At 41.5% G+C, this 11,384-nt stretch overlaps 1 protein-coding gene across 2 annotated transcripts; it reads right to left on the bottom strand.

The window, feature by feature from the left end:
* Positions 1–513: 513 nt before the first annotated feature.
* Positions 514–9,590, bottom strand: depdc7a (DEP domain containing 7, paralog a). Of its 2 annotated transcripts, XM_015338070.2 has the most exons (10): positions 9,243–9,590; positions 6,417–6,586; positions 5,671–6,094; positions 4,475–4,608; positions 3,828–4,026; positions 3,266–3,486; positions 2,110–2,252; positions 1,646–1,771; positions 1,153–1,231; positions 514–821 (listed from the first exon to the last, which is right to left on the bottom strand). In XM_015338070.2, the coding sequence occupies exons 1-10, from the start codon at positions 9,437–9,439 to the stop codon at positions 607–609; spliced, it is 1,908 nt and encodes a 635-aa protein (XP_015193556.1). In that variant the 5' UTR covers positions 9,440–9,590; the 3' UTR covers positions 514–606. The 2 variants fall into 2 exon arrangements, with proteins under 2 accessions (XP_015193556.1, XP_006642691.1); XM_006642628.3 differs by lacking the exon at positions 6,417–6,586 and having other exon boundaries at positions 9,243–9,403.
* Positions 9,591–11,384: the final 1,794 nt, after the last annotated feature.

Here is an 11,384-nt window from a genome sequence, read left to right as displayed (position 1 = left end):
AATGGTAATATACTGCAGTGCGATTGTGCGTTCTCCACCCTGCTATTATCCCTGGCGAATTGACATTCAGATAGCTTTTGTCATTCTGATTCGGCTACAAAGAGATGTATTCATAAGCGCAGGAAATGCAGAACTTTTGACCTTGGAAACAGACGGACATGTGGATTTCACGTCTGGTGGGGAAAAAAAAAAAGTCCAAATCATTTATAACATCATTTAAAAATAATCGTTCATATAGCTGGAGTTTTTGGTCTCCAAGGAGTCCACCAACAGGCAAAGATTAGAGGAAGATGCAATCTAATATGAAGATAGCAGTTCTAAAATGCAAAATCATTTCCCCTGCAGAATAAAATGCCAAGTATTTTGAAGTGCAGCTTGAATTTATTGAAACCAAAATGCCAATATTTAATGACTGTGGCACGCATATCGAATGGCTTGAGTCACTACGTGGGGGAAAAAAAAAAATGAACTGTGGTTAGGACCAAAAAGTCAAATTAAGATGAAGCAGCAGTGTAAAAATTAGAATACTTTATTCTTATAATTTAAACATTTACATAGCTCTAAATACAAGACATATACAGAGTTTTACAATACAAAGTGGCGCAGTTACATACAGACATTAGGTGCTCGGTTTCCAAAATATTGTATAAAAATGTCAGGATGGCTTTTGTAAAACTGACCCAGGACACGTTTCTTCTCTTTTGTGGAAAGCTTTGGGTTTTCGTGGATCGTTCTGAGCAAGACCCACAGCTCATCCTTTGTGGTTTTTAACGTGGTTTCAGAGTAGGCCTGGCTAGAGACCCTCTGACAGAAAGTGGAGCCTGAGAACAGGGGGAGAGAAAATAGGTTACTAGGGTCCTATTAAAATTGTGCAGGTGCCTTTATCTGACAGGCCCCTTTTTTAAAAAAGTGACTTACATTTGCATGGCTGTCAGTTTTACTCAAGCAACTCAGGTGAAGTACTCAGGGGGGACAGCAGTGCTCCACTCTCCATACTTGAGCTCCCAGTATCTGGTTATAGTACATGTGCTTTACATGTAATATGTAACCACCCTTCCCCTTTCAGATTTTTGTGAGGAGTTTCCGTCTAGAAAAAGTTTTACAGATCCTGTTTGTCTTAACCCTGCGTTGATTGGCAAAATAAACAAATACCTGTAGCCTGGTCAGGGTCTTTCCCACGTACAAGACAAGCCAGCTTATCACTGACAAGCTTGTGCAAAGATCCTGGAATCTGAAACACGCATGAAGAGAACAATTGGGGATTAACGTTTATATAGGTACGCAATGGCAGCCAACTCCACAATTCAGTTTCAAGTGTAAATGCCTTGAGTCAGAAACAAGAATGCAAATATTTAACAAATTCTTAAATGCTTAGCTAGAGCACAACAGGGAAGTCATTCGATTTCCAATCACACCATGGTTTTGCTGGCACTGTAAACATTCCAGATAGCTGCCATACAAGAATGTGGTTTATGAATTCCCATTCAAGTTCAAGGACACCGTTTGCCTCTAGGAATTATGTAGATCCCAAGTCAAACAAGCTTGTTTGAACACAACGCCTTGCATGGTTTTTACAGCAGATGGTAGAAAGGCTTCCCATATTGTTTAGGAAATGGTTTCTCATTCAGTATTTCAGAATCCTTACCTTAAACGCATCTTTTTGATTGTCAAGTAGAAACAGCACAAGAAGGTCCACCTTCCCCTTTGCTAGATTTTTACTGGAGACAATGGCCTTGGTAAACGACCTTTTAACAGCCATTCTGTTCTCAACCTGCAAGAAAAGCAATCTAAGTATTAATGTAGGTTCAATAATTCTGAGTAGGTATGTAATAAGAAACGTTAGGAGATTAATGAAGGAACCATGCTAACAACTGTTTAAGTTTAAATACTCTTGAGCAAAACTTTCTCCTGGCAATGAAAGATACAATTGCAATAGGGGACGTTTTTGCTCATTTTGTGTCAATTTAAGATGATTAGTGCTCATTTTCAAGGAGCACAACACTTACTTTTCCATCAATTTTTTTTTTTTAAGTGCAGCAAGCATCCAGGCTAGTCTGAAGCAAAAAAAAGACAAGTCTTGACATGCAAGTTGCTAATTTCTACTTGTACCTCTCTGTGCAATCGGAATTCACTGGGATCAGCAGCTGCAGCCATGAAGCACAGCAGTCTCCTCAGCTCCTCTCTGCTGCGTGGATCTAGCAGCTTCAAGCAGAGCTGTAGAGCCTCCAGGGCATGAGCCGATTTGCCATTTACTGAAGAGAGAATTGATCATCCCAACATCAGACAAAAGGCACGCATGAGTTTAAGGTATACATCCAGTTACAAGAATAAAGTTACCATTTGCCATTTACGCACACCGATTTCCACACTTTAGGTAGAAGGAATATTCTACAAGCATTAACTGTTCACATCTGTCACATCTCTCAGCAATTAGCTATAGCTTTCAGTACCTCTTCATTAGTAGGGAATCTGAAGGACAAGGTCAGAAAAAATAAAAGCTGTGTTATTCAGTTCATCTCACCAGCCTCTCAAATGCAAACAGATATGAGGACTGTGTCACTTTATATCCCCCGACTTAGTTGAATAAACTAATTTTGAGGGATGTATACAAACCATATAGATAAAAGAGTTTGCTCTGAGCTTTCACACACATTACAAGACCAGCTAGCAGTAAAAGTGGGAAGTTTAATTAATCTCAAAGAGGACTCAATCAACAAGAACTTAAACTGGTCCAAGTGCCTAGCTGATTTCAGAGCAACATTGTGCACAAGACTGGTTTAGCTCTGCTACAAAAATGGAAAACCTGGTTACAAATCCTAGTTGGTCACAAAAAAAGATGCAGAGACTCTCAAGCAGCAGTGCTCAGAATTGCAGTTGATTCTTTTGGCTCAGATATTAACCATAAACCCCCAAAGTCAACCACAGACCAGGGATGTCTAGCCTTTTAGAAAAATGGGGACTCCTGCAACATTCAGTCTCATCCAGTCTGGAAGGATTCTGACTCAGTCCCTCAGAGAGGTTAAAAAGTGAAGTGAACCTTCGGGCCAGACTGGAGAAGATCCTCCCATGCAGGAGGGAAGAAAATCATGCATGCACATCTTACAGATTGGTCAGATTGGTCAAGTATTGGTCAAGTATTCTAGCTAGCCAAGGTGCATGTTTTTCACTGCCGTTTTTAAACCCTTTGTCAACTGGATATAAATCAGTGGAATTAAAATGAATACTAAATACACAACCGCAGTTCAGAGTTGGAATAAATGGTTACCAAGGAGCTCAGCAATTCCTGTGTGTATATCAAACAAATGGTTGGTGAGGAGGGGCTCCCGGTTGTTTTGGTTGTAGTGTTTCACAATGGTGTCGTATAGCAGTCTCTTGCATTGCTGTGTTCCCTCGGAGCATTTTGGCAGACTCCTGCTCACGTCCACAACCATCTGATCCGGCAGGAACTCCAGACAGTCCACCGCCGCCGACAGCCAGTCGTCAGCCCTGCGACACAGGTGGGGATTCATGTTTGAAAGGCAGCAAGTGCCAAATATATTCTTTTTTTTTTTTTGAGCAACAAGGAAGTTGTAACCACCCTTTCAGCTTCGGGACATTCATGAATACATCACTGCGCACTACAAAGTTATTTTGCGTCTGGCTGCAATGTGTGCTTGGGCATTCATAAGCCATCAACCCTAAACAAGCGGAACTTAAAAAAAAAATGTTGACCAAGTAGAAGAAAAGCAGATGCCAAAACCTTACTGGGACCAAATGATTAGGATGGAATAAATGAGAGTAAACAGTTTCAACAAATTCCGCAAAGCATCCGCTGGCCGACGACGTACTGAGAGTCACCGAAAGCCTTCAGGATCTCCCGGTCCAGGTAGTTGCTGGTGAAAAGCAGGCTGGGCTCGCCGTCCTCGCGGTCTGCGCTCCCGGCTGGCAGCTCGTGAGCTCTGCCCTCCAGCAGGGCGTCCAGCAGGGGCAGCTCCACGAGCTGCAGCAGTCGCAGGAGGGTCTGCTCGTGCCACACCTCGTTAACCACTGGCGGGGGGAGGGAGACAGCCGTCAGACACGGTCAGAGCAAAGCCTCTCCCAGAGGGCATGTCGGTACCTGCGGACCGAGCTGGTGAAATAAATACTGTGGAGGAGCCATATTCAGGCTCTCTCAGCAGGTGACGGATTAAGCATTTCAGGATTTCTGTGCCAGAGGGCAGAAGGCTGGTGCTACAGAGGGTCAGAGCATTAGGTCTTCAACATATTATAGATTAAACACGACCCCCTGCCCCACACACTTCATACTTAACACACTGTACTTTCAGAAGTGTGTGTTCTGCGATTTACCTTACTATTGCTTTGCTAGACAACAGATCTAGTTGTTCAAATTTGCAAAACAAATGATCGCATGTTATTTTAGAATTATTAAAACCTTAATTTAACAGCAAGTTTGATGCAATGGTATACCAAAGTGGAACCAAGATCCAATACCTACCATTCTGAGGCAATCCAAGATTTATTTTGATTTGAGATGGATTTGCAGGACTCAGGTTTAAGTTATCCAGGAGATCTTCTAAGGATTTGTCCGTTTTGATGGGTGTGGCTGAAGAATACACAATTTCCTCTGTTCTGTAAATCATAAAATCCAGAGTACAGCTTTAATTTTGAAGGATTTACCAAAGTTTCATTTTCAAACATGGCTATGAACTCCAACAGACCGAGAAGTGATTGTTCTACTATCAAAACAATTCCCACCCCGAAAATGAAAGTTACATTTCAGAGACTTTTTTAATCAGATTTGATTTTAAAAAAAAATCTTAAAGCCTCTCACTAAATAACATGTACACACCAAACCTTGCATTTTGCGCCTTCAAAATTAAAACCTTAAGAGCAAGCCAATACAATATCAAGAGTTCCTTTCCTGTTGTGATAGACCTGCAGGACCTAAAACAGACCTGTTCCTAATTCACATACAGTAGTTGCCATAACCACCTAATTGTAGCCTGAAAATTTCTAAACCTAACTCAAGGGAAGCACATTTTTGTTGAGGATAACTAACATTTCATATTTAAATTAGCATTGTAAAACAAACAGCATAAGGTTAAGGAAGATCCTTTATTTTAGCACCACCCTGCAGTGGATCCATTATCCTTTGGCTTTTTCCTCTTTGCATTTGAAAGAAAAATTTGGTCTGTCTTAGCTCCATTGGAAAGGGAATTTAAATCTAGTGAAAGAAACCAGCACCGAAAGGTTTTAAAGCCATTAAACACTCAGGCCCCCACCTCTACATAGTGGTGTGCCAATATTTCAATGTGTTCAGAAAAGATTTAACAAAGGAACATCCATATTCAAACATGCACAAAGAGTAATACATTTTAAAAGTGTTAAGCAATCCAATCAAGTTACACTAGTCGGTAAAGGTGAAAAGAGAGAGTTGTCAGTTTCTGAGCTTGTTACATAAGTTTAAGTGGAGGAAGTCCAACAAGGGATGTCCTCTGACTTGTAAACATTCTGCACTGAGTTTCTGCAGCTGACTTCAGCTTAAATATTGAAGCAACCAATTCTTTTTGAAAGAACAATCCATCTATACACAACACGTCAATAAGGGATTCCCCCCCCAAGACTAACAGAAAGCCACAAAAAAAAAAGAACAATTTATTCCTCAGTCACACTACAGCGGCGATAATGTACCTGCCGCAGGGCCGGTTGAACAAAGTTCGCTGATAAGGAGAAGAGCCTCCATTTTCAACACTGTCCGCCGTCAGGCTCGGAGAGTTCAAAAACCTGTACAAGCTGCAGCTGCTGTCCTCAAAGGCCGCCCGTTTTTTCTCTTTGCCAAACACCTTGGTGTCAACACCCTCGAAAACCTTGTAGTCCATGAGGGCCTGGCACACGCGCACCACTTTCACTCGGGGGATTTCGGCGTCCCCGAAGAACTTGTTCTGCACAACGTGGGCCAGGATCACGTCGACCGCTTCGGAGCCCACGAAGCAGTCGTTGTGGTACTTCAGGTTGTGACGTCGCCTTTTCACCTCCACGCGAGACTGAAGGTGCCTTATGATGCTGCTCCAAATAAACGTGGCTCGGAACGGCTTGTTCTCCATCCTGTGAGTTGCTGTAAAAAGGAAAAGTGCCCAAATAAAGATCTGTGGAGAGGCCATGTTTAAGTGTCCTTTACCCTCCTCTGTGTGGTGCAGCAACAACAACTGAATATTCAATAGCTCTGGCACAAATTTGCTTATGACTTCATTAAACAAGTCAAATCATTACACTTGATGAGTTGCTAATTTTAAAGACCCTTTTTTCACATGCAGTCCAATACAATGATTAAACTGTTTGGAGATCTCTCAGGGTTTTTCATCTGGTTCTTCAATGGGGTGGGCTGCATCCCACATCAGAGACTCCCTGCACATGCTGATATAATTACTCTGACCCACCCTCCATTTGGGATGGATTCTCATCAATGGGTGGCTTGATTTCAAGTTTGCAATTGTTGGCCTGTTTATGAAAGTACTTTCTTCTGCCACTAAAGAAAGTTGGAGTCTCTGGAAATCTAGATGTGGCACATTTATCCAAGATGATTTGTGGATGTGCTTGTTTTTTTTCCCTTAAAGAAACAAAGAAAACAGTTCAGTAAACAAATGATTATATTAACTCTTCAGATAGCGAGGAGGGTTTTAAACCTAGAGCTCATTCTAGTAAAATTTAACTCCATTTTTTGAGAGGTATCTGGATCTATATCAAAATGAAATGGAAGCGGAAGTAAAAAATGCAACTCCATTTTATCAGAAATTAACTAGCGGCCTTATATTGATAATGGTCTGCCTTCACAAATGGTATTTGCATAAACTGGAGATTTCAGAATGTTGAAATACCTGTGGCCGTAAGAAACATGAACTTCATACAGTTGATACAATGAATGTTGAAATATTACGTTGCACCCTCGTTCTTCCAAAGTAAATCCAGACCTCCGTTTGCTTAAACTAAAAACCCCACACAAGTAAACTGTAAAAAAAAAAAGTACCTTGAGCTGCCTTTTACTACAAATTGTACAGGAACGTGAAAGTCATTACTGAAGCATCTACTATCAGCTTCCATCGAGAGGATTTTAGAAAAGTGTTTATAATCCCACTAAATTTAAAATATTTCCCCAAGGGGACAACAGTGCAGGTGTTGATAGCTCTTGTCAATACCTGCTAGCTAGCATTCCCCACCCCCCAAACGTGTAAAAAATGTAGAGGAACAGGTCCAAGAGGCTGTCCACAGTTTTCCTGATCAGCAATATCTGAGGGGGTGGGGCAGCAAAGTATCCATAATGTTGACAAAAGCCACCATCTTTCAACAGCGTCCACTGCCCTTTTAATCAGGGGGTTTATGAGCAAAGACCTTTCCACCCAAACATTAGGTGAGAAAAAGAGAGGAGGGAAGGTCAAAACCCCTTCTTAAATCCAGATACACAGTGGGAGATGCAACAGCCATCTGGACACTCAATATGGGGGTCTAAACTCACTGCTGTAATCTGCCCCCTTACAGTCTGAACATCCAGTCGTCGTCTGGGCTCTACATTATAATCGTTCACTTCACGCTAATCGCCCCACAGGGACAAGAAAAAGACATCTAAAGGTCTAGCCTTTTTTACGGAGGTGGGGAGGGCGCAGATCGAGCCCCCCCCCCCCCGCAAAAGAGATAAGAATCCACTAGGGGTCGATTCTGCTCTGTCAGGGGCAACACACTGACTGGTGTTTGCCCAACAGAAGTGTAAATAATCACTAAGGGAACAGTTTAACAGCATCGTCGATCCCTGAGGAACATAATGCCGATTTGGTTAGATCTAATATACTAACTGGAGCATTCCTGCTAGAACTAATGCAAATAGATGCGAAAACCCAGTTCCCCCGTAACAGCTAGTTTCGGGAGGGCATTCGACATGTATACACAAACGGAACAAGTAAAGGTTTATTCCATGCTTAAAAGAGAAGAAAAAACAACGTTTCGGCTGTGGAGTCTTCATTATGTATACACAATGTGTCACGAAAACAAATGACACGCGACACCGGCCTGTGCGTGTCACTCTGTCCCTCACGCACAGCCTTCCACGAAGTTTAACACCCATTTTTTTTTCTTCGGAAAGCCAGGCTTTCCGTTAAGTTTTCCCCAAAGTGCCACCGAGTCACGTTGTTGCCAGATTTTTCCGAAACGGTTGAGCAATATTTTGCGTGATACTGGGAACCGCAAGGAAGCAGGGAGAAAGAAACTGTGTACGGCTGGCTAAAGTGATGAACTCACTCGTAATCCGCGAAAGATACCCAGTAATCGGAGGTTTTTATAAACTCCAGTCAGACTGCATTCTGCACGCCATCTGTACGGGACTTTCCGTTTCCCTATTTTCTAATGCTTCTGAATTCTATCGTCTTCAAATTTGATTGCTATTCTTTTTCTGGGACAACCCGACTACTACAACAAGAAAAAAAAAAAGACGCAAGCACGATAACGCTTCAAGCCGGGGAACGAATTAATGACAGAAGTTGAGCTATTTAATTTAGCTTTTGGAAAACGTAGCAAATTAACATTGACATTCTTCTGCCACTAACGCCATCGATGAGCTGCACGCCTGGATAGTATCCCCCCAAGAAACGCGCTCAAGAACTCCAACAAGCGATTGTGTATGGTCGCTTCCAGCTGTACTGTACAAATAACTCAGGTTTCCAGTTTTGGCCCCAATAAAAAAAAGGCTGCGGTGGAGTCAACGCCTTATTTAAGTTTTTTTTTCCGACACAAAGCAAATAATGCTAAAACCTGTGGGTTACAACTCTGGCGATTATGTTCAAATCTCAAAGAGTCATAAAATGTAGTCAACAACAGCTCATAATCGTCCTCTCGAAACTATCACCCCCCCCAAAAAAAAATCACGACTAGGACACAAACGCCGATTTGCTTTTAAACGGAGTCAAAACCGACAAAGCAGCATACAAATGTATGGAGACATAACATGTAAGAAAGTAGAACACCCGTCCAAATCACAAGAAATTTGAATTTAAAAACAGCGATAACGACAACTAAAGGAAACGAAATACGTGAGCCTACAAAACAGATGTTAACGCTGAAGTACTGGAAAAAAAAAAGTTTCCCTGCTCAGAAATTGCATTAAACCAAAATAAGTGGTGTTTAATTATTAATGAAAACCCAGTATAGGATCGCCTTTTGGAAGTCTACAGCTATCAGGGCGATCACGCCTATTGTCAAACCAGCAAAACGTTATTTACCTGGTGGTCTGTGCATTGGGCTGAAGATCGCTGCAGAGAGATTCAAAGACGCCGCTTTCTCCCTCACTGTAGCCATAACTCTGCAGCAGTAGCTCCACTTTCTCAATTCGTACTGGAGCGGTGACGTAACAGCGGAGCCAACCCCAAAGCCTCCACCTCTTATTCACATCGCAGGTGTCACTAAGCAAATTAGTCATCAAGCGGCGTTTCACTGGCAATCGACCACACTGATAATCTGTTTGCTGTCCCTTATACCGTGTGCCATGGCAAACCGTTTGTCGCTAGTTTCTTGTACCTTTTTGTTTTACTATTGCTGGACTACCTTAAGGATTGATCCTCGGAGATCAACAGCCCAGCACGCTTTATAGGGAATTCAAACTCCTCAATGACTAAAACATGGAAACACTCGTAATTTCTACAATTTAAGTCAATAAACAATGTAATAAACTAATTAAAGGTTCTGGCTAAATTTAGATCAACTCTATTGCAGGGATAAATTATCCGTAAGTCTATCTATTTAAATGTGTTCATTTTTAATAATTTACAATATTTGTATTGTTATTAATATGTTATTTTTTCAACTGAGATTTTAACATTAATCCGCGTCTAATATTTCGCTTGACTTGTTTTAAATAAAAACCCGAAATTGGGAACCGAAAGGGAATACAGATCAGATAGAGAACAGAAAACATTTTTTTTCGCACAGAGCCGTGGGCATCTGGATCGGACTTCCCGACCCTGTGGCGTCTGAGCTCTTTTAAGAAATGGTTGGTCGAAATTATAGATTGACTTAGGTACGACACTACCATACAAGCAATGTGGTCCAAATGACCTCCCCTTGCGATCTTTCCAGCAGTCCCGTGTCCTTGTCCAGCTGTAGACTTGGACAATTTGGGGGATAGACGCATTTGGAATGAAGCTTCTCTCCTCCGGCATCCATGAATCCAAGCACTGCATGCCCACACCAGCGTGCATGTGGAGTCGTTACCTCTGTGTGCCAGGGGGAAGCTGTTTATAGTGAAATATGGGTCACAGTCAAACCTGAACAGCGTGACAATGGAATCTCACGGCACATACTGTAGGTGCCTTTACACTTTCTATGGCTGGTAAAAGTATATGTATGTTTCGTATGAACAGTAGTGCTCAAGCACACCATAGTTCCCCTACCAGGTCTTTATTCCTCTAATTAATTGATTTAATTAATCCATTATATTTTTAATTGTCTCATTAAATTATAGAAGATCATGGCATGGTGGCTGTCACATCCTGGAGAAGGAATCCTGCTTGGAGTGGAGTTTGCTTGTCATTGAGTTTTCTATGGTTAATGCGGTTTCCTTACACAGCACAAAGACATGCTACACTATGTAGGTTCTTCTGTAAATTGTTCTCCAATATGCATGTATGTGTGCTCCCTGTGATGGACTGGTATCCAAACAAGGATGTATCTTGCCTTGTGTCCATTGTCTGATGGGCTCCAGTTCACTCTGACTTCATTATGGTCCATTATGGATGAAATGGAAAATGGATGGATGGAATTGTAGAAGACTTTGAACAGCGATAGATGGTTTACAAAATAAAATGACCAGGTTTTGGTTTAAATGGCTGGTACAGATGATGGTAATTTTAATACACAATAACATTTTGCAAGATACAGTACACTAAATAGGGTTGACTCAAATATATTGCACTGGATGTTTGGTTTAATTGTTCCTAGTAAAATAAAAGTATTTAAGTGCAAGGTAGGCTCTGGGCTAAAAAGTTAGTCATTTGTTAGAGTTACAAAATTAGAAGGGGTAGCACAAAACATTCAGGCTGTGCAAAGTCTAATTTCTATCTGCCACCTGTGTAAACATTCCTGTTGAACCAAGACAACTACCTTTTAGGATTGTCATTAATGACGAGCAATGGATACAAAACAAAGATCTGATTTTACATTGACCATTGTTTTTGTTCAAGAATAGCACTGCACGTGATTTGAAAGCAGTCATCCATGAAAATGGGGTGGCAGAGGAATGAAAATATGTTTTTCAAAAATACATTTTGCAAACCAGCCAAACAGGTTGAACACTTTCTGCGCTTCCTGGTTAAGTCCGTAATTTACTGTCACCTTACTACAACAAAAGGTCCTGAGTTATGGCTGCA

Source organism: Lepisosteus oculatus, chromosome 21 (assembly GCF_040954835.1).
Source record: "Lepisosteus oculatus isolate fLepOcu1 chromosome 21, fLepOcu1.hap2, whole genome shotgun sequence".
Lineage (NCBI taxonomy): Eukaryota > Metazoa > Chordata > Actinopteri > Semionotiformes > Lepisosteidae > Lepisosteus > Lepisosteus oculatus.
Note: the sequence above shows the minus strand (reverse complement) of the source record. Positions and strands in the feature narration are given on the sequence as shown.